This window comes from Elephantulus edwardii, unplaced genomic scaffold (assembly GCF_000299155.1).
Source record: "Elephantulus edwardii isolate Elephantulus edwardi_28Jun2011 unplaced genomic scaffold, EleEdw1.0 scaffold00041, whole genome shotgun sequence".
NCBI classification, from domain to species: domain Eukaryota; kingdom Metazoa; phylum Chordata; class Mammalia; order Macroscelidea; family Macroscelididae; genus Elephantulus; species Elephantulus edwardii.
In genome coordinates this window covers 172,615-196,995 of record NW_006399791.1, presented here as the reverse complement: position 1 = coordinate 196,995, position 24,381 = coordinate 172,615, and the positions used below count along the sequence as shown (strand labels likewise).

The following is a 24,381-nucleotide window of genomic DNA, read 5'->3' as shown; positions in this document are numbered from 1 at the left end:
CCCACCTGCCTGCCTGAGAGTATTTCCAGGCTGCAGACCAGGGAGAGAGGACCCAGATGGGGCCCAGCAGAGTCTCCAAGTTGGAGAAATGGATTGGAAAGTCCAGGGGGATTAAAGCAGCTACAGTTCACAGGACAAATTATTGGAGGGGAAGGGTGATCAGAATAAGAGTTCCGGAGTTTTGGAAAAGGACTTCTTTGAATTTCTTTGAGTTCTGATCAATGCACACATGGGAACAAACTCTCCTAAGTCCAGAAAAGAACCAATGGAGAGGTTTAAAGAGAACAGGACCCAGAATTCACACAAGGCTGAGAATGATCCTAGTTCTCTTTAGCCAGACAGAAAAGCCTTGTAATTCAGGGAGCACTGAGCAGTAGGTTACTGAAAAGGATCCTGGTTTAGGAAAAGCCAGTTGCAATCAACTGGATTCCAACACAACATCATTGGTGTCAGAGCAGAGCTATGCCTCACACGTTTTCAATGGCTGATTTTTTATTTTCTCTTCAGAAGTAGATCACCAGGCCTTTGTTAGTGCCTTAAGGTGAACATGAACTTTCAACCTTTTAGTTAGCAGACCATTTGTAGCACCCAGGGACTCCAATTAACATCATACTAAGTATCAAAAGACTGAGCTGTTTCTGTGGTTATGAGAAGGACAAAAATGTCTGCCCTCATCACGTCCACATGCTACCACTGCCGTTGTTAAGGGCCCTCTAGTCAGTTCCAACTCACAGTGACCAACAGAACGGGACACTGTCCAGTCTTGTGCCATCCAAAATCACTGTTTTGTTGCAGCTGCGGTGTCAACCCATCTTGGTGAAGATGTTCTTCTTTATCGATGACACTAGCTTTATGGATCACTTCAGAGTATGTCGTTGGTTTACATCCTTTTTGCTTTCAGCAAGCAAGGTTGTGGCACCTGAATATCTTAATGACTCTTCCTCCAAACCGAGTGCCCTGCTCTTCCTTATACAGTTAGTTTTTCAGGTTATTTCCTCAGCATATAGACTGAATAAGCATGGTGAAAGGACATAACCCTGACACTCACCTTTCCTGGTATTATAACATGCTGAATTCCCTGGTTCTGATTCAATGACTGATTCTTGGTCCATTTTCTACATTTATCCAGCTTGAGAAATGCTGAGTGTGTTTTTCCCTTTTGGTCTTCTAACTTCAGCTCTCTGTACACTTCACTGTAATACTTCATTTTGTCTTCTCAAACCACCCTTTGAAATCTTCTGTGCAGCTTTTTTTTAGGTCATCATTTCTTCAATCTGTTTCAAGCTACAAGATATTTAAGAGAAATTATTGAGTCTCTCTTACATCTATTTGGTCATTTCTTTCTTGTGTTTTTAATGATATTTTGCTTTTTTCCACGATGATGTCCTTAATGTCATTCTGTAACTTGTCTTTGCCATGCTACAATGGAAACTTCTGGGTTTTAGTCATTGTATGCAAAGCTTCACATCTATTATTGCATTGGTCTCTAAGTTCAGATGGGCTATGCTCAGGATGGTATTTTGGCTCTTGTTTTCATTTTCTTCAGCTACAACTTCAACTTCCGTATGGCCACTTGATTATGGTCTGTCCCGTGACTGGGTCCTAGTTTTATTCTGACTGATGATAGTGAGAAACTCCATTGTGTCTTTATACAAATACAGTAAACTTAATCTTTGTGCTTTCCATCTGGCAAGGTTCATGTGTATAACAAGCTGCCCAATGGGAAAAAATGTATTTCTGATTATAGTCTACCTATAATGAGGGCATTAAGTAGGCAAGAAAATGAAATAGGAAAAGGAGAAGTAAAATTGGTCTTATTTGAAAATTCTCTTACATGTAGAAAATCTGATAGAATTTAATGCAAAATAATTTAGAACATTAAGTGACTAGGCCAAGACTAAAGTGTGCCTGATCCAGGCCATGGTCTTTGCAATTACTTGCTATGCATCAGAAAGCTGGATAATGACTAGGGATGATAGAAGGAGAACTGATGCCTTTGAGCTGTGGTGCTGGAGAAGAGTATTGAATATACCATGGACAGCTAGGAGAACAGGCTACTCCTTGGAGGCAAGGATTCTGAAGCTTCATCTGACATACTCTGGACATGTCACAAGGCGGGATCAGTCCTTGGAGAGGGACGTCACGTTTGGGAGGATGGAGGGACAGTGCAAGAGAGAAAGATCCTTGATGAGATGGACTGATTCAGTGACTCAACAGCACGTAACAACAATAACAACAAGGCCAAGACTGCAGGTTGCAAGGTAACACGTAATAAGAGGCCTTTCCAATGTGTTTTTGTTTTTTTTAAAGGTTTTACTTCTTTTTTTGTACACAGAGAATAAGTAATTTCCAAATTTTTACATACATTTTAGCAAACAAGTTTTGATCTATTGGCTTCTGGGTGTAGTAATGCAATGGCAATCCACTCTGGTGCCAAAGGTTTATGCCATTACAGGGAAGGTGTGAGGACTACTTTCTTAGCAGGTGAGGCCAGCCCCACTTGAATGTCTCTTGGATTTCTCTGGTCCACCACGATCCATAAATACTGAGACTTTTTTTCTTCTTCTTCTTCAAGTGAATCGTTTGACGTTAAAAACGGAACAAGAGAGTCACAAAAGGGCCTGATGCTTTTTACTATAAAGTGTTCTCCTTCACTAAGTTGCTATCACAGTGCAGAACTGACTGCCTGAATATACTCAGGAGATTTAGTCAATAGAGTCTGTACTTGGTAATGGAAAAGGCTCTCTCTCTTTTTTTAAATTCAAAGTGAACAGTGAGAACAAATGAAAACATTTTTTTCTTTCAACATCAGTTTCATCTAAGCCTCCTCCTGTGAGAGGCCTTGCTTTTGTTCACCTGACTCTCCAAAATAATAATAATTTTAAAAAGACCAACAAAAAATGAAAAGAGAGTCAAGCAATTTAGACATTCATCAGCGTGGTAAACAAACTTTGCCAGCAAACAGAAGTCCTACATTCATAAAGAAAATTGGTAAGACAAAAATATATAATATAACCCAACGACAATGTTGTTTGGTAATTTATAAGGCTCACTTCCGACCTCATTGATATAAAATCGTATTGGAAGTATTAGGGCAGTCACACAGAAAAGGATGATTCCAGTGAATGCTATCCACACTGCATATTTTGTAGCTTGTCTTCACAAGTGGGAAGCAACTAGCAAACCACATGTAACAGTCGGTGAAATGATTCCCATGACGATAGAAACAGTGTGGTGACCCACGCTGGGGAGCCGGAGAAGGATGCATGTCCGGTCTCATTCGTGGATGGTCTGACAGAGTGAGTGCTCCTGCCTACTCCCTGGTGTTGATCCAGTCAGGGTTGGTGAGATGCTGGCAATGGCGAAGATATTGGTGGCCAGAAGGAGACATCCTGAGTTGATGGTCAGTTTATCCATCTCCCCACTTTGCACCCCCCTACACCCAATCCTTCTTCCTGGAGTCCCTACAACACTGCTACTTCGCACCCTCTGGGTCCCTGCCAGCCAGGCCCACCTTTCCATTGTTTCTAAATCATAACCAAGCACCCTGAAGGAATGAGTTTCTAGTTCTGGAGCCTTGGCACCACAGTTGAGGGGAGATGTCAAGGTCAAAGGTATAAGATAGTTCACAAAGAAAATGTTCTACTCTGGTGAATAACAAGTGAGGTCTTAAAATCTTGTGAGTAGTCATCGAAGGAGCACCTACTGCTTTCTCCCTGACTGTAATAAACTAGAAAGAAAAGCAAAGGTGTCTGTGAACAATTAGTCTCAAGGACTACTCGACCAATCACATTTCAACCAAGACCACAAAATCTAAATGGCAGCTGGCCAGCACTCATGGCCATACCAGGAAGAACCATAGCAGAGGAGGCTGGAGAGAGCAGGGGAAATGTGGAACAAAACAAGAAACATTAACAAAGGCCAGGCATCCTGGTCTGAAAGAATCTGGTGGGATCCCCAAGACTATGGTCCTTAGTCACTTTTTAAAACTTGAACACAACTCACCCCATGGCTCAACTTCCAGTCAAACAATAGACAAACCTAAAAGGTGAACAATTATACCAGGGAGGCACTCACTCCTGAGAATAACCAACTGTATGAGGTTAAAAGAGATTAGTATTTGCCTAAGGATAAAGCCCTGATGTTAGGAAGGGTATAATAAAGGGATTAAGGGAAATGAGAATTACAGGAAAGAAGTGGCAAAAGTGTAGTTATAGTATGGGTTTTTTAATTAATGTTAGAAAATGAAAGGTGTGTGACTGAAAGGTTGAATCAATAATTGACTTGTTTTGTTAACTTTTACTCAAATCTCAGTATCTCTCTCTCTCTCTCTCTCACACACACACACACACACACACACACACACAGAGAGAGAGGTTTTCTGTCTCACTATCCTTATCTCCAACATGTGACTTAGCCCCATGGTAACAGTCAAAAAAACCAAAAGATGTGTTGTGTTGGGAGAATCTTCTCTCAAGGACCTCCAAAGTGTCAAAGAGCAATGGCGTCTATTTGGAGACCAAAGTGTACTTGATTCAAGCCATGGTATTTTCAGATGCTTCCTAAGCATCTAAAATTTGCACAATAAATAAGGATGACAGAAGAATTGATGTCTCTGAATTTCGTTGCTGGAGAAGAGTCCTGGGTATCTTATCTCCACCCAAATGCTCCTTAGAGGAAAGGATGGTGAAATTTACTGTCTCGTATACTTTGGGGCACGTTGTTGGAAGAGGCTAATCCTTGGAAAAAGACGTCATGCTGGGAAAGGTGGAGGATTAGGGAAAGAGAAGACTCTCAACAAGATGGACTGTCAGAGTGACTGACGCTGTCATAGTGGGCTTCAGCATAGCGCAGATGGTGAGGTGGCAGAGGATAGGACAAGGCTGCAGACCTGTTGTACAGGGCCACTAGGAGTCACAGCTGACTGGATGGTGCAACAACAACACTAACAGGGCCTCCTGTTCTTCCCCCTGAAAACACAACATGGTTTTAACTACGCTTTGTCTACTACTCTTCAGCAATTTGAAAAGCCCCATTATGAGCGCTCCCGTGTGTACTGTACTCACTGCTTTGTTTTGAGTGCCAAGCACAGTACTGGGCACTCCATTATCCCCTAAATAAATGTGTGTTGAATTAAACAAAGATGGGAAATTGACTTTAGACAAAGGGCTTCCCTTTCAATTATGAAGACGCAGGGGCCCAGCCTCAGAGGGGCTCTGAGGAGGAGAGGGGGCCGTGGCGTTCCCATCAACGTGGCTCTGGTCCTGCGGCTTTGGTGAGTGGTCGTGGACATGCCTCAGCTGCTCCTGAGGACAAGCCTGACAGTCACCACTCCACAAACGAGCTTCCTCAGGAGACGTGGCTCATGTCTCACCCACATCTCCTGGATCCTAATTAGGCAGGTGCACCCTTCCCCGGAAGCTGACGGTACTTTGTTTTGTAAGTGCGTTTTCTCCTAAAGATCTCCTGAGGCCTCTTTGAGTCTCATTTGTCTAATAATGCCTCCCATTGTACCTGCCACCTTAGTTATCGCCCCTGTCCACCCCTCAGGGCCTCTGGTCAGAGACTGATGTGACGGGGTTACAAAAGCCCCTTCCCTTGTCTCCAGGTGGGAGGCTCTGTAGTGCTTCCCTAACCTCTTCTGCTTCTTCTCTGACCTCTATCGCTTCTCAATGAAGGGTGCACAAGTCCCCAGCGAGGCTCTGTGTCTAGAAAACTCCACCTAAGACAGAGGCCGCTCACTGTAGGAAAAAGAAATCAGCATTTCTGAAGTTGCTGCTGAACTCTCTGACTTACAGCGAGCCTATGTCCCACACTGCCTCCTCCCACGTCATCTTCATTTTCTTTAGGAATGTGTCGAGTCCGGTGATGCCGCTACTTCATCAACCTGGTGGAGGGTCCGCGAAAGAGAGGAAGACCCTCAACCAGGTGGACTGACACAGTGACTGCAGCAATGGGCTCGAGGGTATCAGAGATGGTGAGGATGGCACAGGATCGGACTGGGTTCAGGTCAGTTGCTCACAGGGTCACTATGAGTCATGCTTGACTCCATGGCACCTTGAAACACCACCACCACCACCTCACTGAGGGTTTCTCTCACCATCACCACCTCCTCCCCCTTTTACCAAACATGATATCCTTCTTCAGCTATTGGTATTTCCTGGTGATACATCTCAAGTCAAAATCACAGACAATATTCTGTGATCTACAGATTTTCACCAGTGGTACATAATAGCAGGAGAGTGACTACAACGAGTGACTTTGCTTGTGTCTGAAACACTGGTGATACAGCTTCCAGCATCACAGCAACACACAAGCCACCTGAGTGTGACAAATCCACAGTCAGGGGGCAGAACCAACACCTACCGGAGCATCTGCCTGGTACATGCCAGGTACTGTGCTCACCACCATCACTACAATGAAACAAAGGCTCCGCAAGAACGAGAACCTTAGTCAAGACTAAAACCCTTGGCAGGATGTTTCCAAAGTGCTTACTCTTACTGCACAGTTCTTATGCTCAGACTCCCTGTTCCACCAAAGAAATGTGGCCTGAGCTGTTTCAAACAGAGGCAGGAGTTAGAAGAGATGGATGTGGGGGTGATGGGGCTCCAAGCTCTGCACAATTATATGTCGTTCCAAAGTAAAAAGGCTCCCTTCCCGAGGTGACCAGCTTGGCCACTGTAGAGACTTAAGAAGCAGCTGCATGCCCACATTATAGGACTTCGGGCGAGAGCAGGGCTGTGTGATGTCTGAGCTCTTGTGGCTCCAAGTCCTCAGACTGTGTGCACTCAACTCAAGGTTAGAGAATGACATTGTAAATAGCTCACTAGAGAGTAATTTATGTCAACACCCAAAAGTGGAAGATCAAAACAAGCCCATCAGATAACTGCCTGAGCAAACCACAGCAAGGGAGGCTTTGCGTTGGAGGACAAGAAAAGAATGTACAAAAATAAGGAGAAAACTGAATGCAGATGTTTCCCTCAAATTAGCGTCCACTGAAAAAGCAATAAACAGGAAAGATCAGTGCTAGATGCACATTTTTACTTAACCATTTGGCGTGAATCATGACATTTCAGAAGGAAATGTGCCTTTTTTTTCCTCCCCACAAGTGAAGTGAAAGGAAAGTATTTTAATTTTCTTGATCAAGCAGGAGTTTTTGCAATCAGTTATTTTTAACCAAGGCATTACAAAATCTGACCATCACGTGAGAATATTACCGAAATCTGAATCACACTAGCAGGAAGCAATGATTCAATTTGTCTCTTTAAATGCCTTAAAGTAACTCAAAATAGTTTTATGTGCCTAAAAACAACAGGACTTCTGGGTTATTTTTGTTAGTGTTTCCTTTTATAGATGGGGGGTGGGGAAAAGTGCTTGTCTAGTTACTTTTTGAGTATGACAGACAGGGCAAAGGGTAGTCATTAAGAAGAGTCTTCCAAAGAGGGTGTAAAATGCTGAGGTTGCTTATTTTTCAACTGTAAGGCTGATTATATTCTTAATGTTTTGCTTGTTGCTGGTGATGAAGTTTTTATTTATTTTGCTTAAAGTTCTCTCCTGTATGTAAGGATGTTAGGTTGTATCTATCTATCTATCTATCTATCTATCTATTTATCTATCTATCTATCTTTTTTCCCCCTCTTTCTTCAAGTAGATTGAGTCTTGCTGATTTTTTCCAAGCTGTGATTCACACTCAAATCACGAGGGCTGCTTTCTGAAGACAGTAAAATGGTAGAGACTTAAGCATCAGACTTTAAAAGATCATATGGGATCCTGGCCTGCACTGAGGATGACTACATCTCAAGGGCTGCAGATTTTTAACACAGTTGTCCTTTCAAGGTATCTTTGGCGGTGAAGGCGGTGGGGACTACTTTGCTAACCCAAAGGTCACACCCCTCTGGAGAAAGAAAGATGGGCAATCTTCTCCTATGCAACTGGCAGCCTTGTAAATCCAATAGAGGGTGAGCTATGAGTCAGTTTAGTCTTGATGGCAAAGAGAAAATAAGAGAGTCATCTTTTGGGGTCCACCAGAGACTGCATCCAGGCATTCCACCTTCCTACCAAAACCTCACAGACACTCAAGTCCCTTATGCTCTCAAAGGGCAGGGCATCTGTATGTCGTATATATGCACATCCTGCTGTATATGCTGAACGGCCTCTAGACTACTTCTAGTACCTAAGACAACATAAACATCACTTTCTGCTCCTTCATAGCATTTGAAGGAATGCTCTGACTGCTAATTGTTTCTTTCCCCAAAATATTTTGGACTTGAAGCTGGTTGAGTTAGAGGATAAGAAAGGCCAAGTATATTTACAAAACTGCAATAAATGTTTTCCAGATGTTCCTCAGATATTCCTCGAAACATGCAAAAAACCACCATGTCAAAATACTCAGAAAAGCCACAGTGCCAAAATGAGAATGGAGAACAGGTCTGTAGGAGGTGACTCTTGGCATTACAAAGAAAGGCACCAATGACTCTTTATTGTGGTTAAATCTCTGCTAATGTAAGGCAATGTGTAGAGCTCTCAGGTCTAACTCACATACGTGTATTGCAGGATTGACCCATATTATGGGACTGACCTATATCATGGGATGGGCATTCAGACTGACCCCTAATCTCTTTCTCCCCCTTTATCCAGGACAGAGGCATACTGTTGCATAGTGGAGTGTACTCGGGGCGGGGGGTGAGGGAGGGACGGGGGTGGGGATTGTATACCAATGAAGGAATTTCTCTTTTTTCTTTTCAAAGAGAAGAGCAAACTGGAGGGGAGGGGTGGGCAGGGAGAAAAGTGCAACAATGAATGAATGAATGTTAAATCCAAAATCTCTGTAAATGTTCATTAAAATGAATAAAATAAAATAAAAAAAGAAGTGAATGGCTACTCCTCCATCTGGACTTTACAGCCATACCACTTCCCAGTCCTCTCAATTCTGGTTAAGGGTGAAGAAGGAGCATCAAGTCAGGAGTCAGAAGCCAGCAAGGAGAGTCCAACAATTTTACTGCCTCACTGAGCAACATTTTCCAAACTGTTGCACTACATTAGCCTTAGTTGCCTACTTTGTAAAATGAGTATGACTTATTAGCCACTTACAAAATGAAAAGTAGATTATGGGTTAGAGTGTGCCTTGTAAATATAAGATCTGTACAAAGGTATATTTTCCCTAACCCACTGTTCCGTCATCTCCTTTAGAACTCTAGAAACCACCCCATTTCCTGCAGCCTGAAGCAGGAAGCAGACAGCACAGCTCGGCCAAGAACTGGACTCTGCACATTTACATGTCAATCTCATTTGATGGGCAGCAGATGGTTCTCTACTGCCAAAGGGCAGAATTTAGTGGCTGTGTGCCATCACAGTGAACTCAAGAGTGGTGAGATTTGCTTGTGTCCTGGCCTGCCTCCCTGCAAAGTCCCTCACTGGAGGTGGCTGTGTGTGACTCCAGGAAGCATTTGTCTTATAGAGGAAAGCTCCATGAGTGAACAAACATAACCACCCACACCCCTACCCTCCCCCCAACCCGTCAGTCACCAGCATTACTGGGCAAGTCTCCTCTGTGAAATTTGCAAAGCTTGGGAACCCTGTAGGTTCTAAGGTGAACCCTTCCCTCACGAGTTATTCTGGACAAAGCATCCTAAGGCCTCACACATGGGGGACAAGGGGAAGAAAAGAGTTTGGAACTGGGGAGAGGATGGTGTGCCTCGGTCTGGCTTTAGGAGCTAGCTAAAACAAAGTTCAAGTCTAGAACTGTTTAAAAGGAATGTATGATTAGGTATTATACATATGACAACAGCCCAGAATAAGAGGTAAATTGCAAAGAGAATAGGGGAGGGGGGATGTAATTGTGTAATAATGAATGAATATTTTTTTAAGTGAACTGCGAGAAGGGTAATGGAGGGAGAGAGGGTAAAATGGGCAACAAAGAATGAGCGAAAATCTAACTTTTCTGTAAACTTTCATTAAAATCACAATTAAAAGAAATAATTTTATTAAAAGAACCCAAACAAATCTAGACACGACGGGAGAAGTCCTACCTCTGATCACAGATTCTTTACCCTGCAAACAGGCAGAGACAGTCTGAGCGGACCTGGTTCTTGCTAAAGTGAGGTTTCACCACTCTGCCCCCTCAGGTGTGCATGCCTCCTAGGGGTGTGTGCGTGTCCCTCAGGCGTGTGTGTCTCCTGGCATTACACATCTCACTGTCTTGCTTCAGCTCCTACGTGAACTCTTTAATTACATGACGCACCCTTGCCTGTGGCCACTGTCCACTGCTCTCACAGCTCTCCATGACAGTCAGGCTCTGGACAGTGTCCGGCTCAGCATCTATCTGTGCTGACAGCTCAAAGTGGCAGTGTTCGTTCGAGTCTAGGGGGAAGGTGGGTAAGACTCAGGCACCAGACAACGAATTAAGCCAGAACAGGCAGGTGAAGAGAGGCAGAAGCCCAGGTTTAGGGCTGGTGCCAGCATGACAGAAAGGGAGTGCCATGGCAAGGGACACACATGAGGAATTAAACTGCCTGTCTACATCTGGATGGGTGACTGAATTCCAAGTTGCATCATATATGAGAAATGGGGGGATATAGTAAAAAGTCAGATTTTTAAAAAAATTATATTTTCTTTTCTAAAAAAATTTATTATTCATTTCAATGAAAATTTATAGACACTTTGCATTTCCATTCATTCATTGTTGCACTTTAAAGTGGGATTTTTAAATCTTATCTTTTTTGTTGTTGTTAGGTACTGTCAAGCTGTCAAGGTTAAATCTCCTTAAGATTGATGAAGGGTGAATACCATTATGTTTATTGTTGTTAAATGCCATTGAGTCAAGTGTGACTCATGGCGACTCTAGGAACAAAAGATCTGAACCCTGTTATATAAATACCAATTCTCTAATTTTCACAGAGTTTCCTAGAAGGAAATGAGGAGGAAGCAATCAGGAAAATAAGGCAGAGGAATTGATACAACTCATACAAGTGGTTGAGATCCACCAAGGGCTTCGAGGGAGAAAGATGGGCAAACTCTTCTTATTCGATCTACAGCCTTGGAATGGGTCGGCTCTGATTCTACAGCAAAGACTGACTGACATTGCCTCTACTGATGCTCAAATCTGAATCAGCACCATTGATTCAGATGGTGGAGCAAGCCAAATCGCATACCTCCCACAGGCCTCAGATTGGAACACTGCTGACTCAAAATAGAGTGACTGACGTTTATACAAAATGAACAACACTGACTACCTAGTTCACAGCAGGGGAAACAGCACATTTTGCACCACAGCCAAGCTGACTTGCAAAAACAGGTTGATGGGCCCAATGAGTCCGTCAGTGAAGGCAAAACGTCAAAGGAAGTGACAAATTTGTGGCCTGATTCAGTGTGACCATTTGGGTCCAATGAGGAGGTACTTCTGGTTCTCCATGGTTAAATTTACTCCTGGGAGATGTGTCCATGAGAACAACAGTGACAAGAAAAGGTCACCAAAGACCCTACAAGCTAGCTAGCTCTTTAACATGATCTGGGTGAAGAAAGAACTAGAGTAACTGTATCACAGTGCCACAAAACTAGAAATTAACCACAAGAGGATAAAGCTTATAAAGCCACCAACGTGAAGTTAAATACCACCCAGCTAGAACAAGGCCGTAAAATTAGAGTGAATGCATCAGGCTCCCTGTTGATCTTGCTACCAGAGTAATTCTTGAATCTATTGAGTTTTCTTCTCTGCCATCTCTCCAACCAGCATCATCAGTTAGCCAACCTTCCTACCCTGACCTCCTCCCAGGTGCCACAGCACAGTCTCCACTCTGTAGTCCTGGAGCCCTCTTGTAAGAAGGTTCTTGTGGATTGCTGTGGTTCTGGAGATCTGGACCCACCTTTGCCCACCTTCTTAATTGGATACCTTCAGCTTCTTTGCCAGATCTCACACGCCCATGAGAACTATCTCTGGCATGCACAGGTGAGTCAGGTGCCCTTGTTATGTGTTCTCACTGCATGAGGGCATTTTCTTCCATGTCACTTACGATGGTGTATCATTATGTGTGATTGCTGGTATCTCTGCTTCCTCACTCAGATGTAGAATCTGAAAGACGCAGGCTGCATCAGTCTTATTCTCCACGCTCACTTCCACTCGTTAGCCCAGCATCGCATGCTGAGTTAGGACTCAATAAACATGTGCTAGATGAATGAACAGTAGGGAATGTGCACCATCCTCAGCTCCCTCATTCTTCACATGAGAATGTGACAGAAGTTCTGAAACAGTGTGGGAGAGAGAAAGGCATCCTTTTATATACAGACAAAACTAGCAATGGCTAAAGTTCACCCACTTTTCCCAGTCAAAAGTATCAAAATCCTAAAACACATTTCAGAGGCACAAGGAGAGAAATAAAGCAGAAAGAGTTCTAGATTAGTGTTTAAATACTATTCTCAGTTACAAAAAAGGAATGATCACTACTATTCCCAAAAACTACTGTTAATACCATCCCATTTACAATGCCATGTGTGCTTCAAAAAAATTCCTGTAGGAAATACATGATTCTCTGTATTTTTAAGCAGGTAACTGAGGCGCAAAGAACTTAAGTCATTTTAGCCAAGGTGACACAGCTGGTCAAGTGGAAGAGCCATGAACTCGAAGTGCTGTCAGGTCCACCTGGCTCCAACTTCAAGGACCCACCAAACACTCTGCCTGTGCCCGTCAGTCTCCCTGGTGAACACATGGGTGGGTGAGCACTCTGCGTGCATCTGTGAGAGCCTGGCCCCCATGCAGAGTGGGCAGTGTTTGCAAAAACACTGCTGGCTCCTTTATCCGCAGTGACCCCAGGGTGATAATGAACCCAGTCGCCGGGCTGGCCAGATTCATGAAATATTTTTCAATGTAAAATATGAGTGAAAAACACAAACAGTCGAGCAGCATCAGCACGAAATGTATGTAGCGAAGCAAAACAAGGCAGGTTGTATAAATATTTAACAATGAGAAAGAACTGAACGGGCGCCAGAGGAACTAACAGATCTAAGCCAGCTACAGTTTCAAGCGAGAAAGACATTGTGAAGATACAGAAAAATAAGCAGCCCCTGACTCACTGATTTCCCTCTCACACACGCTCACTGGCACCTCAGGCGAGCCAAATCCAAATGCTTTTTCCGGTGGCCTAAGTGTTTACCACACAACTAGGCAAGCTGCAAGGGGCTTGCCTCAACCAAACATGTTTTGCTTGCCACTAAAGAATTCTCATTTCAAACAAGAGAACCTCACCAACAGCATTAACAGTCGACTCAAGATAAAATTGGGACTTCCTTCACCCTTGTCACATTTATCTACGTTGCCAAATATGGTAAGAAACAGACTGATGGATGTACTGAGGACTTCAGATGCTGGCATTCATCCAAAGACGAAGTTTGGGTATTCCAAAGAAAATAAATCATACATTTGAAAGTATGGTTTTCATGAAGTTACCTTCCTGACTGACATCTGGAAAAAGACTGTCTATTTCCAGAACTGATACCAGGGAGGTGGACATCATAGTTCACGGGACCCCTGGGGGCCTGATTAGCTGCTTGACATTCCTCCGCTGAAGGATTCCATAGCATTGCCGAGTTCAGCACAGTTTTGCCCCTGACCTCTTTCTGTGACGTGTTACAAAGGAGGCCCAGCTGCCTCGGGTGGAATGAGACTGAATGCTGACAACTGCCAGTGATTTTCCTGGGCACACATGCTCTGTGACAAGCATGGTGACATAACTATTTGACTTCATTTCTGCTCTTGCCTGAGTCCTTACAGGGCAACAGTGTGGACATGCCCTCGATGCCCTGTTCTCCCTCGAACCTCCAAAGGACCCCCACGGAGATCCTGGGACGTGAGTTGGTGAAGCAAGGTTTCTAGATTGGCTGCAGGAGGTTCACATGCATGCACTTTCCTTGCACCCTTGATAGCAAGGAGAGGCCAGCATATCTACAAGTATGGCTCCTCCGACTGTCACCTTCAGGGCTGGACAGCACAAGCTGGGCGACAGAGGTTGGTGGGGTCATATCTCATCCTGACAACCTCAGCTGCCAAAAGATACCCCAGGCTTCAAATGCTGCAAAGCCCTCTTCCCTTATTGTATGAAATTTTTTTAGCTTAAGGTTTTTCAAATTTTGATGTGTAAATAAATCCATTAATGGTCTTATTAAATCTCAAGACCTCAATTCAATGGGATTGGGTTGGGGCCTGGAGACTAAGTCTAACAAGCCCTCAGGAGACTGAGATGCTACTGGTCACAGACCACAATCTGTATGGTACGTCCCTGGATGGCAGAAACTGTTTACACTTTGTTGATAAAGCAAAAGGTGTGTGGTTCAAAACCACCCAGGAGCATCTGTAAAAGCTCACAGCCAAGAACAACACCCTCGCAAGCAGTTCTGCAGCACATACGTGGGATTGCTACGAGTCAGAAGCAGCATGAAAATGCACAACGCAGCCGCCTTTCAAGCACAAATAAACACTTGCATCAACTTTTAGAGTTAGTAAGATGTTGGTGACACAGCAGCTAAGTGCTCGGGTGTGGACTGAAAAGCCAACACTTCAAACCACCAGCTGTTCCGTGGCAGAAATGCATGGTATTCTGCTTCTATAAAGATTTATACCCTTGGGAACCCTATGGAGCAGTTCTACTCCGTCCTATAGGGCCTTTGTGAGCCCCAACCAACCAAACTCTTTGAAAGCAGTGAGTTTGGGTTTTAGAAGATGTGGCACAAAATCACATAGTTCTCATCTTGCTGAGAAGAGCATTTACTCAGGGAGCTTGGCAAAATCAAGCACAGAGGTGGACTTGATTTCAATGCCCAGGATAGTTTTATTGAAGTAATGGTTATTACAGTTGAGGATGCATCAGGATTGCCTGGAAGGTAGGTTTAAAATAGACTACTGGACCTCCAGAACTTCTGACTCTACAGGTCTGGGAAGCATTAAGAATTTGCATCTCTATTAAGTTCATATTGGAAGCAGGAGTGGCATCCACTTCCTAAATAACATGACTCTGGAAACTCTATGAACTGATAAATGTTGATAGTTACAGAAAGGTTGCAGGCCTTTTGTTCATAAGGTTACTATTAGTCATGCTCAGCTCAAAGGCAACAAGTTCACATGTGATGCTCAGATAGCTGGTCAAAGTACCACACTTTGAGAACTACTGCACTAGATCATACAGGACCCTGCAGACCCCAGGGGCTTTTTTTGTCTTGGAGCTTTGACCTTATTCATCACTCACAAGTGTTGAAAAACACTGAGTGCAGTCCTGGTTTCCCTCTAGCCAGCCTTCAGAGAGCCAGGATAGTGCGGTCCTGGTTTGCCCTCTATCTGGCCTTCAGAAAGCCAAGCTCTCTAAAGTCCTAGCCTGAGCTGAACAGGCCTGGACAGACTTCCGCGGCGTCTGGAACGCAGGACCACTGAACTTTCAAGGTTTCTTTGTATCTACATGTCCTAACGCCAATGATCTTCATGGGCAGTGAGTACAAGCTCAATCTGGCAGAAGCTGTGACTCTAGGAACCTCTCAGTGGTTTCAAACCTCATGTCCCTCATCTGAGAAATGGAGTCAACAACCTCATAGGCACAGGATTTGGATACGGTCCCATGGATCAATCGTTTTACAACCCTACCCATGCATCAGCATGACCCAAAAAGCTTTCACAAAACACCAGTTACTGGATGGTTCCCCAAATCCCGAGCAAGTATGTATCTGCAAAATCTCCTCAGGCGGCTGAAGATTTAAGTTAAAACCCAGTGAAATAGTTAAGAAATGCTTCAAAAATGTAAGAGAATATATTACAGAAGACAATATGTTGACATCATTGTTAAAAAAGACAACAAAAGCAAAAGGTGTCCCAAGTCCCAGGGGAGCCCTCTCTTGGAAATGCAGGGAGACTCCAATGGGATTGCTGTACCTACACACGTTTGCAGGAGCACAGCTGCTGAGAGGGATCTGAATGAATCTGCAGAGCTGGCTGAGCAGGGTCCCCAGGGGGCCTGCTCCGTGGGCTGCTATCTGTACCCAGCCTTGGCCTGGCCAGAACTTGTGACCCAAGGCTGAAGGCATCTCTGGACTTTGGCTGAGCCTCTCGGGGAGATAGGGAAGCTCTATCACAGCTAATGAAGGACTGTGAGTCACGCACAGGGACTTCCAGGCCCAAGTGCTCTGGGACTAACCTGGCTCGGCTCTCTTCTAGTTATCACCAAGCCTGAAATATGGGAAGCCATTCCTCCAACAACAGCTGGGCAGTACTCTGAGTTCTCATGCCTGGACCAGCCCCCACCCGCAGGCTGCTCCTCAACATAAGTGGGGACTGGCGGGGGTCATGGCGAGAGCTTGGACAGGGACTCCACTCAGCCATCCAGGATCTTTACTGCTGGACAGAGCACAGAGGGACTGAAATGGGGTGCAGAATGAAGGTAGGGGAAAGAGAGACTGATCCCCAGGTGAACTGCATCCCAGATCACCTTTCCCTGGTCGTGTCAAACAGGTGTTTGATGAATGGATGAACAAATTATTAAAATAAGTAGTGACTGGGGACAGAGAAAGAAGAGGGAGAAAAATGAAAGAAGGAAGCAATTAAATCTGTGCCAGCCCCAATACCTCTATGGGAAGTTGGGACCAGGGAGTTCTCCCATATTTGGAATAACAACACTGGCCCAGCTTTTAGAAGGAAACAGAAGAGCAATGCGGACAAAGGGACCAGAAAGACCTTGTCTTTAGAAGGCCATGACCAGCTTCGCGGCCAGGGAATACAAACAATTCCGGCAGAAGCAAGGCTTGAGGTTACCTAAAGATATCTCCAAATTCTGCTCAGCAGGATTGAGGTTTCCCAGAGTTCAGCAGTCATGCAGCTGGGGGGTAGTGGGGGGGCGGGGCGGGAGGAGAATGACCTGAGAAAGTCCAAAGACACAGAGGAGAATTCACTGTCTCTGGCTCCTGCGGAGAACCAGGCCCAGCGGTCTGCCACTGCTCCCCACTGGCCCTCTGACCCCACCCCATGGGCATAGCTAGTTGCAGTTCCAGGCTCAGCCATCACCTGGAACGCCCTGAGACACGCCTGGCTTCCCTGCCTTTCCCACAGCAAGCGAGAGGAAGCTAAGGTCATGCAGAGATCCACATAATCCTTTGTGCAGTCTTGTCCCCTGCAATAGTTAATTCTGATTCCTGGCCTCATCCTTACTTGACATCTGGTTCGTCTTCTGCTCAGAAGCCCATAACCTCAAAATCCCTAGCACTCCTGGTAAGAAGAGAATATCATTAAGAGAACCCCTGATTCTTTCCCTTTAGGAACCAGCAAGGCTTGCTCTTCTAGGCAAGGCAGTGCAAGCGTGTCAGTTGCCTTCCAGACATCCCTTCCAGCTCCTTTCAGTGACAGCACCCTGATTCCCTCAGAAGGAACCACCTCTTGCCAACTCTTGGGGTCCAGGCTCTTTTAGTGGAGAGGGTAATCGAATACCTTCACTCAGTGACTGGTCAGGTAGACAAGGTGGCCCAAACTAAGAACCAGCACAGACCTGGGGAAAGAAAGGTGTGAGGTCACTGCTAGTGTTTCTAAGCCGGTAGAATGTAAGGTGAGAGCTGCTGGCGGAAAACCTATGCCATTACTCTGAGGAGAACCCATCCAAGAATCAACGCGGCCCAGAGGAAATCAAAGTAGGGAGATGGGTGAAAGAAAGGGCTTTGCTAGCAGTGTGTGATCACCTGCATCCTTCGGTACCTGAAGCCAATTAACTCTTTTCAGTTCTGTTGTTTTTCGGTCTGGCCAGTCTGCTTTGATGCACAGAGACTCAATGTACAAGAGACTGAAATCCTGCCCCATGTCTTGCCATCCTCACAATCCTTTAAGCCCATTGCTGCAGTCCCTGTGCCAATCCATCTTGTTTAAGGTCGTCCTTTTTGTTGTCATTACTGATTTCTTTACTTTTCAAGAATGATGTCCTTTTCCTAGAGCTGGTTCCTCCTGATGATATGTCCACAATACGTGAGATGAAGTTGCACCACCCTTGCTTCTAAGGAGCACTCTGGCTGCACTCCTTCCAAGGCAGACTTGTCTGGGTTTTTTGGGGCTCTTTTGGGGGGCAGTCCATGGGCTACTCAGTACTCTTCTCCAACACAACTCAAAGGCAACAATTCCCATTGTGTCTTTATTCATAGTCCAGCTTTCACATGTATAAGAAGCAACTGAAAATACTACAGCTTAGGTCAGGGACCCAGGAGCACCCGAGCCTTTAAAATCCTTTGACTTAGCCTCGTCTCTGTTGATTTTCTGTCACTTGGACCTGGTCCCACAGTCACTCTTTGTTTCTAATCGTGGAAGCCTATTGGAGGAAAATGGTGACTCTCTCTAGTCAGCCCTTCAAACACTCTCTCTCTCTCTCTCTCACTCACTCTCACTGCCCTTGACCAGAACCAATACATCCCTGATCCTCTGGCAAGTTTTCAGAGGCTACAAATTGCATGGAAGGGTATTTCCATGCAGTACACCTTTCTCCCCTGGAGCCACTGACTTGACCCTCAAGAGACGCCACCTTTGGGTTAACAGTGCAGACTACACCTCAGAATCTTCAACACCCTGTTCACCCTATAAAGAGAAAGTCCAATCATCTTCAGATGTATTTAGCAAAGGGATTTTCCAGGTTTATACCTAGAGTTACCCAGTTCAAAAGAACAGTTTTGTTTTTTGTTTGTGTTTTTTTTTTTTTAAATTTACCTTCCAAAGTATGTCCTTGAACAGGGTGGGGCTGTTTTCCCAATGGCCACCTTCAGACCACACCCAACACCAGCTTAGTGGACAGACACGCCTTCTGCCTGCCCTGCAGAGAGATTCCAGGCCAATGCTACAGGCTTTGCATCCCCACAGGCTGTGTTAATCTGCAGTTGAAGAATCCATGGAAATGAGACTGACAGCTCTGTGCCGTACAACTTGATTCTATTGCATTTCAGCATCGGCTCTTAATTCCTCTCCTACAACCCCCCACCATCACCACTCCTACACAGATGAATGAAACTTCATTAGACTGAGAGGGAATAGAGTTAGTATCTCCTCACAGCTGGGATGCCAAAATAACAGTTATGTCTTCAAAAAAGCGCAGCCAGAGTGCTCCTTGGTAGACAAAGGGCAAAACTTTGAATATACAGTGAGGTGGGGCTATTCCTTGGAAAGGAGCATCATGCTTGGGAAGATGGAAGGTTGGTGAAGGAGAGGAAGACCCCCAACATCAGAATGACACAGTGACTTCAACAATGGGCTCAAGTGTGTAAGAGCTGATGAGGATGACAAAGGACAGGGTAGAGTTCAGACTGTTCATGGGGTTTTAAGAGTCATGCTCAACTCAACAGCACCTAATAACAGAGCTGGGAAGCTTTTTAGGGATTTTTCTGGGACAAGACCAGGAGAATCAAAGTCTCCCTTTCCAGAACTCTCTACATGGTGCTGATGCTAGTTAAGGGCTCTACGCAATTATCTTCCAACATCATTAAATCTCTCTATTCACAGACAAGTAATTTCTCTGATCTACAACATTCTGCTTCAAAAAGACTTTAGATGTCTTCTGACTCACCCTAGATGGCCACCTCTCCACCTAGAGGGGAAGTTAACTTAGCAAAGAATCCACTCTTTATTGTTTTTATGGTCAGCCTCAGAGGCTATCAGTCCCACTATGTTAGGGCTTTTGTCCCTTTCCGTCACCACACACACACACACACACACACACACACACAATCCCTACCAATCCCCCTCCTTCATGGTTAAGTTATCAACTCATTGCCGAATGAGGGCTTCACAAAAGGGAGACCTCCCCTTGGGGGCAAGTGGGCTGGGTCACTCCAGTCCAACCACTTCCAGTCTGGCAGGCCTCACGTGGTTCCCAAGCACCCCACATCATGTCATCTCTTTTCAGGTCAAACCAGCCCAGGGTCACAGGAGAATCTGGTAGACCCTAGGTCAAAAGTCAAAGGAATGAGGGATGCAGAGTGGATTATATTTGGGGTGGGGGTGGGAGGTGTGCGGGGGGATTGTGTACCAATGAAGGAGTTTTTCTTCTGCTTTTCAAGGAGAGGAGCAAATGTGGGGGTGTGGAGGGGGGGCAGGGAGAAAAGTGCAACAAAGAGTGAATGGAATTCCAAAATCTCTGTAGATGTTCATTGAAATGAAAAATAAATTTTTTTAAAAAGTAAACTTACCCATATCATCATAAAAAATAAAAAAGTCAAAGGCATCGCGTCACTCCTGAGACCAGGCCGTGGGGAGTTATCACTACATCCACACGTTGGCTGGTTAGGAAACCCATCTCTCACCCTATCCTGAGCATCAGTGAAGGCCAGAAGCAGCAGATCTGCTGTGGTAAGTAAGTCCATGGCCTCCTGACTAGTTAGTTTAACAAGTTTTTATGTTTCATGTTCTGGAAGATTCTCTTTGGTTTAGGGAAAGTCTCATTTATCTCTTATACTTTAGAATAAGAATGCATTTGTTTAGTGCTGCTTCTTCCTCACAGGAGATGCTCGCCTCTTTACTCTTATTCCTCACAAGAAGCGCTGTCCAAAGGAAGGACTCAGAGGGCTTTGCTGGCTACTTTTCACAGAATCTTCACTGGCATCTTGGTGGGCTTCCTCCACTGCACCAGCTCTGATAGCAGTGGCCAGCACACAGTACCTACTTCAAGGGCATTTACAGATTACAGATTTACAAATAGAGATTGCACAACCCCTATAATAAATTCTACCAGACACGATTAAGCCTTTAAATGGACAGAAATGTCCACCCAACTCTGGTGAGCCAGTTAACTACACCCTTGGCCTGAGCCTGTCCTGCCCTTGACCATCACTTCCGCGGCCATCTGCCCAGCTGTGTCTTCTGACTGGGTTTCAAGAAGCCACATCCTGTGGATGAATAAAGAAGTCTAGGGAAATAATTCTTCCAGAGAAAGCAATTGCAGCTGTCAAACCAACAGCTTCTTGGTTGATTTATTTATCGTTTTCTCATTCCTCCTATATACTTTATAAAGCGGTATGCACTTTTAGGATTCCAAGGAGCAGTTCCCTATACTCTGTATGGGAAGTCTTTCTCTTCTTCTGTTTGGACCTCATTACCTAACAGGCACATAGATCTAACACAAATTCATGTGCTACATAATACATGGGACACAGACATGACTACGACACCGATTCCATCCTTGTACCTTAGTTCTCTGGCCTCTTTCTCCCTGTTATAGTACACCAGTGATCACCAATATTGAGAAAGCCATTATTATTATTATTATTATTATTATTATTATTATTATTATTATTTTGAAACAGTTGTACTTCCCCAGTTTTAACAACACCGGATTTAGCCTTTTGATGTTCAAAGGTACAACACTGATCCATGTATTCATCAGACTTCTCCTGAAAACATATTCTGTGCAAAGCTCTAAATTAGATGCCCTGGGAGGCCACAAGAAGCTCTGAGTTAGATGCCCTGGGAAGCCACAAAAGTAAATAGGAATCCAGCGACTATCAGTATGGTCAGGGAGGATGATGAGCACAGATACACCCATCAGACTCTGAAACACCAAACTTACAGTACAGTCATGTTTACTGTAAAACTACCCTCTTGTTGCCAGCAACAATAGCTGTTGAATACTGAGCGGATTCTGAAATCCTACAGCAAATTCATGGAAACTTCCATGGCTGCTTACTCTGATTTCACCCACATGCTAGCAAAGCTCTTTTATTAGGCACAGAGAACATTATCTTAGCACAGTAGCCCCTAAAAACAAGACTTGTGGTCTGCTTCATTCACACTTCTCTGTCCTATCAACTTTGGCCTTATCTGGCTCTCTACCCCCTTGTCTAACACCTACGGTGCATGTCCCCTTTGACTGTGCATGTCCCCTTTCTGTGTTATGTGAATATCCTGGTCTCTGATAAGATGAAGACACAGAGGCTGCCACTCATATCAAAAGGTCTCTTAGGATCCAGAAAACCAAATGTGTGGACACCTTGTTTTCTTTATAATTGATCTTCCCTTAATAGTAAAACTTTCTAGAAATCCTTCTGTGATCTTCAGGGGTTCTGGGTTTAGCTGGCTTTGCTGGCTGTCCGGTTCTCCTATCCTCAGCATTCTAGAATAAACTACCTTTTCTTGATTTTTAGTAACTGGTTCCTTCCCTACAACAGTCACTTATGCTATAATGCGTACTTGGGGGGGACAATATCGGGTCCAATTCAATTGCTATTTAGGGAAGAATTTGAGTATAACTCAACATTTGTTTATGCATGATTTCATCTGCAAGAAATACTAGATGAATCTAGAAAACTACCCGCCACGAAGTCATGCCAATAGGAAAACATAAAAATGTACATGCCTCAAATATCTATGAGCAATCTCAGTGCATTTCATATCATGAGCTACACCCATCCACATCTGGTGTTACAATTTTCCTTCTGATTTCAAAAAATTCCTTCCAACATTTCACAATAAGGCAGAAGCTACAACCTTTGCTAGACCCACTTCCACAAGCAAACATCAGGTAATTTTCAAAGCAAAGTTCCATAGTTATATATTTTAAAGCCACTTAACATGCGTAAAGCTACTACCATTTTTACTAGGCTATTATTTTTGTATCTATGGGTTACTAATGAGGTATTTGAATATTGTGCTCCTACCTTTGTTGTCCTCCCCCACCCCCGGCCCCCGCGTATATCCTGTGGATTCTATGACATGATTTTGTAGAGTGTGGTGATTTTTAGGAACACAGGTGTTATGCTATTTAACTCTAAACGTTTCAGTAAGAGACCTTATCTCCAGCTTTGAGGCCTTGGTAGCAATAACTTAGGATCAAGTTAACAAATGAACTTCATTCCAGAACATGCGGATCTAACTAAAGTATCAACACTGCTTCCGAGTGGCAACATATCCTAATTGCAGGTAAAACACTTAACAGAAAAAGGCATGTATTAAAAAATAGAATTTTTAAATGTTATACGTTAAATGAAGCCATTACAAAAGACAAGCCAAGTGGATTTTCTCCCTTGGGTGGCGTTCTCTATCTTCAGCTTCCTGGCTTTCTTATTTAGCGCCCGCCACCCTCCCAGGAGGAGTCACACTGACCTGTCATTGAGTTCTCTGAGGTGCACAGCTGCTCTCTCAGCTTCTCCACATCATCAGGATGCACCTGTTCATACAGGGTGCTTCCAAACCACTCTGACTGGGGCTGGTTCAGAACGGGAGTGACTGAGTCAGACACGTAGATCACTCGCCCTGTCTCAGCCGCCACAACAAACAGAAATCCATCAGCTGCTTCAAGAATGAGATGCTTCAGTTCCTAGGAAGAAAAGATTAGGATAAGGACACAGCACTGACAAATAAAGGCCAACTATACTTTCTCGGCTCTAATTATTAATAAAACTAACTTTTATTCACAGTTTTGGTGCATAAACGGTATTATAAAATCTATCTGCTTTTTAACTAGAGGATGAACTAAAAAATGCACAAAGCTTGTACCATCCCTAAAATACAGTCAGTCTAAACTGGAACTGTCTTCACTGCTGGTGAGAGTTTAAAATGGTGCAACCACTATGGAAGACAGTATGGTGCTTTCTTAAAAAGTTGGAAATAGAAATACCATTTGACCCAGCAATTCCACTACTGGGAATATACCCTAAAGCAACCATAACTGCCACCCAAGCAGATATAAGCTCACCCATGTTTACTGCAGCTTTGTTCACAATAGCAAATAGTTGGAAACCACCTAAGAGTCCATCAACAAACAAATGGATAGAGAAGCTGTGCTATATTCACACAATGGAATATTATGCTGCATTAAAAAACAAGAAGCTCATGAAGGTTTAAACAAAATGGATGACCCTGGAGGACATTATGGTGAGTGAAATATCTGAGTCACAAAAGGACAAATACTGCATTAGTGCCACTGTTGTAAAGCAGGACTGACATTGGAGTTGGGGGCAAACTAAGAGGGGATAAATAATGTATACTGCACTGAAAGAGATGAGGGAGAGTACTATTTAGCAGGAATATATGATTAGATATTATTGTCATGCCAAGAGTCCAGAGTGAAAGCTGCATAGTGGAATGGACTGGGGCGGGGGGGGGGGGGGGGGGGCAGAATTGTATAACAATGAATTTTTTTTTTTTTACTTTTCAAAGAGAAAAGTAAACTAGGGGGAATGGGTGGGCAGGGAGGAAAGTGTACAACAATGAACGAATGGAAATCCAAAGTCTCTGTAAACTTTCATTAAAATATTTTTAAATATATATATATATATATATAGTCTGTCTAAACACTGTTGTTGTAAGCTCTGTCTTAACTAGCCCTCTCAGGAAGAAAGGGAATTTCCTGCCCAAGGGAATGGAAGAGCAGTGTGATTACCAAGGGCTTTGGGTTGTCA

General features: G+C 44.1%; 1 protein-coding gene and 1 pseudogene across 1 annotated transcript in view; both read right to left on the bottom strand.

Annotated features, from left to right (window-relative positions):
* The window catches only part of ARNT2 (aryl-hydrocarbon receptor nuclear translocator 2), a 197,412-nt gene that overhangs the window by 132,629 nt on the left and 40,402 nt on the right, over positions 1–24,381 (bottom strand). Inside the window, exon 5 of the mRNA XM_006885116.1 lies at positions 23,084–23,297. Coding sequence (XP_006885178.1) covers positions 23,084–23,297 — 214 coding nt within the window. The remainder of the gene's footprint in view (positions 1–23,083; positions 23,298–24,381) is intronic.
* On the bottom strand, positions 2,933–3,417 carry LOC102857917 (annotated as a pseudogene).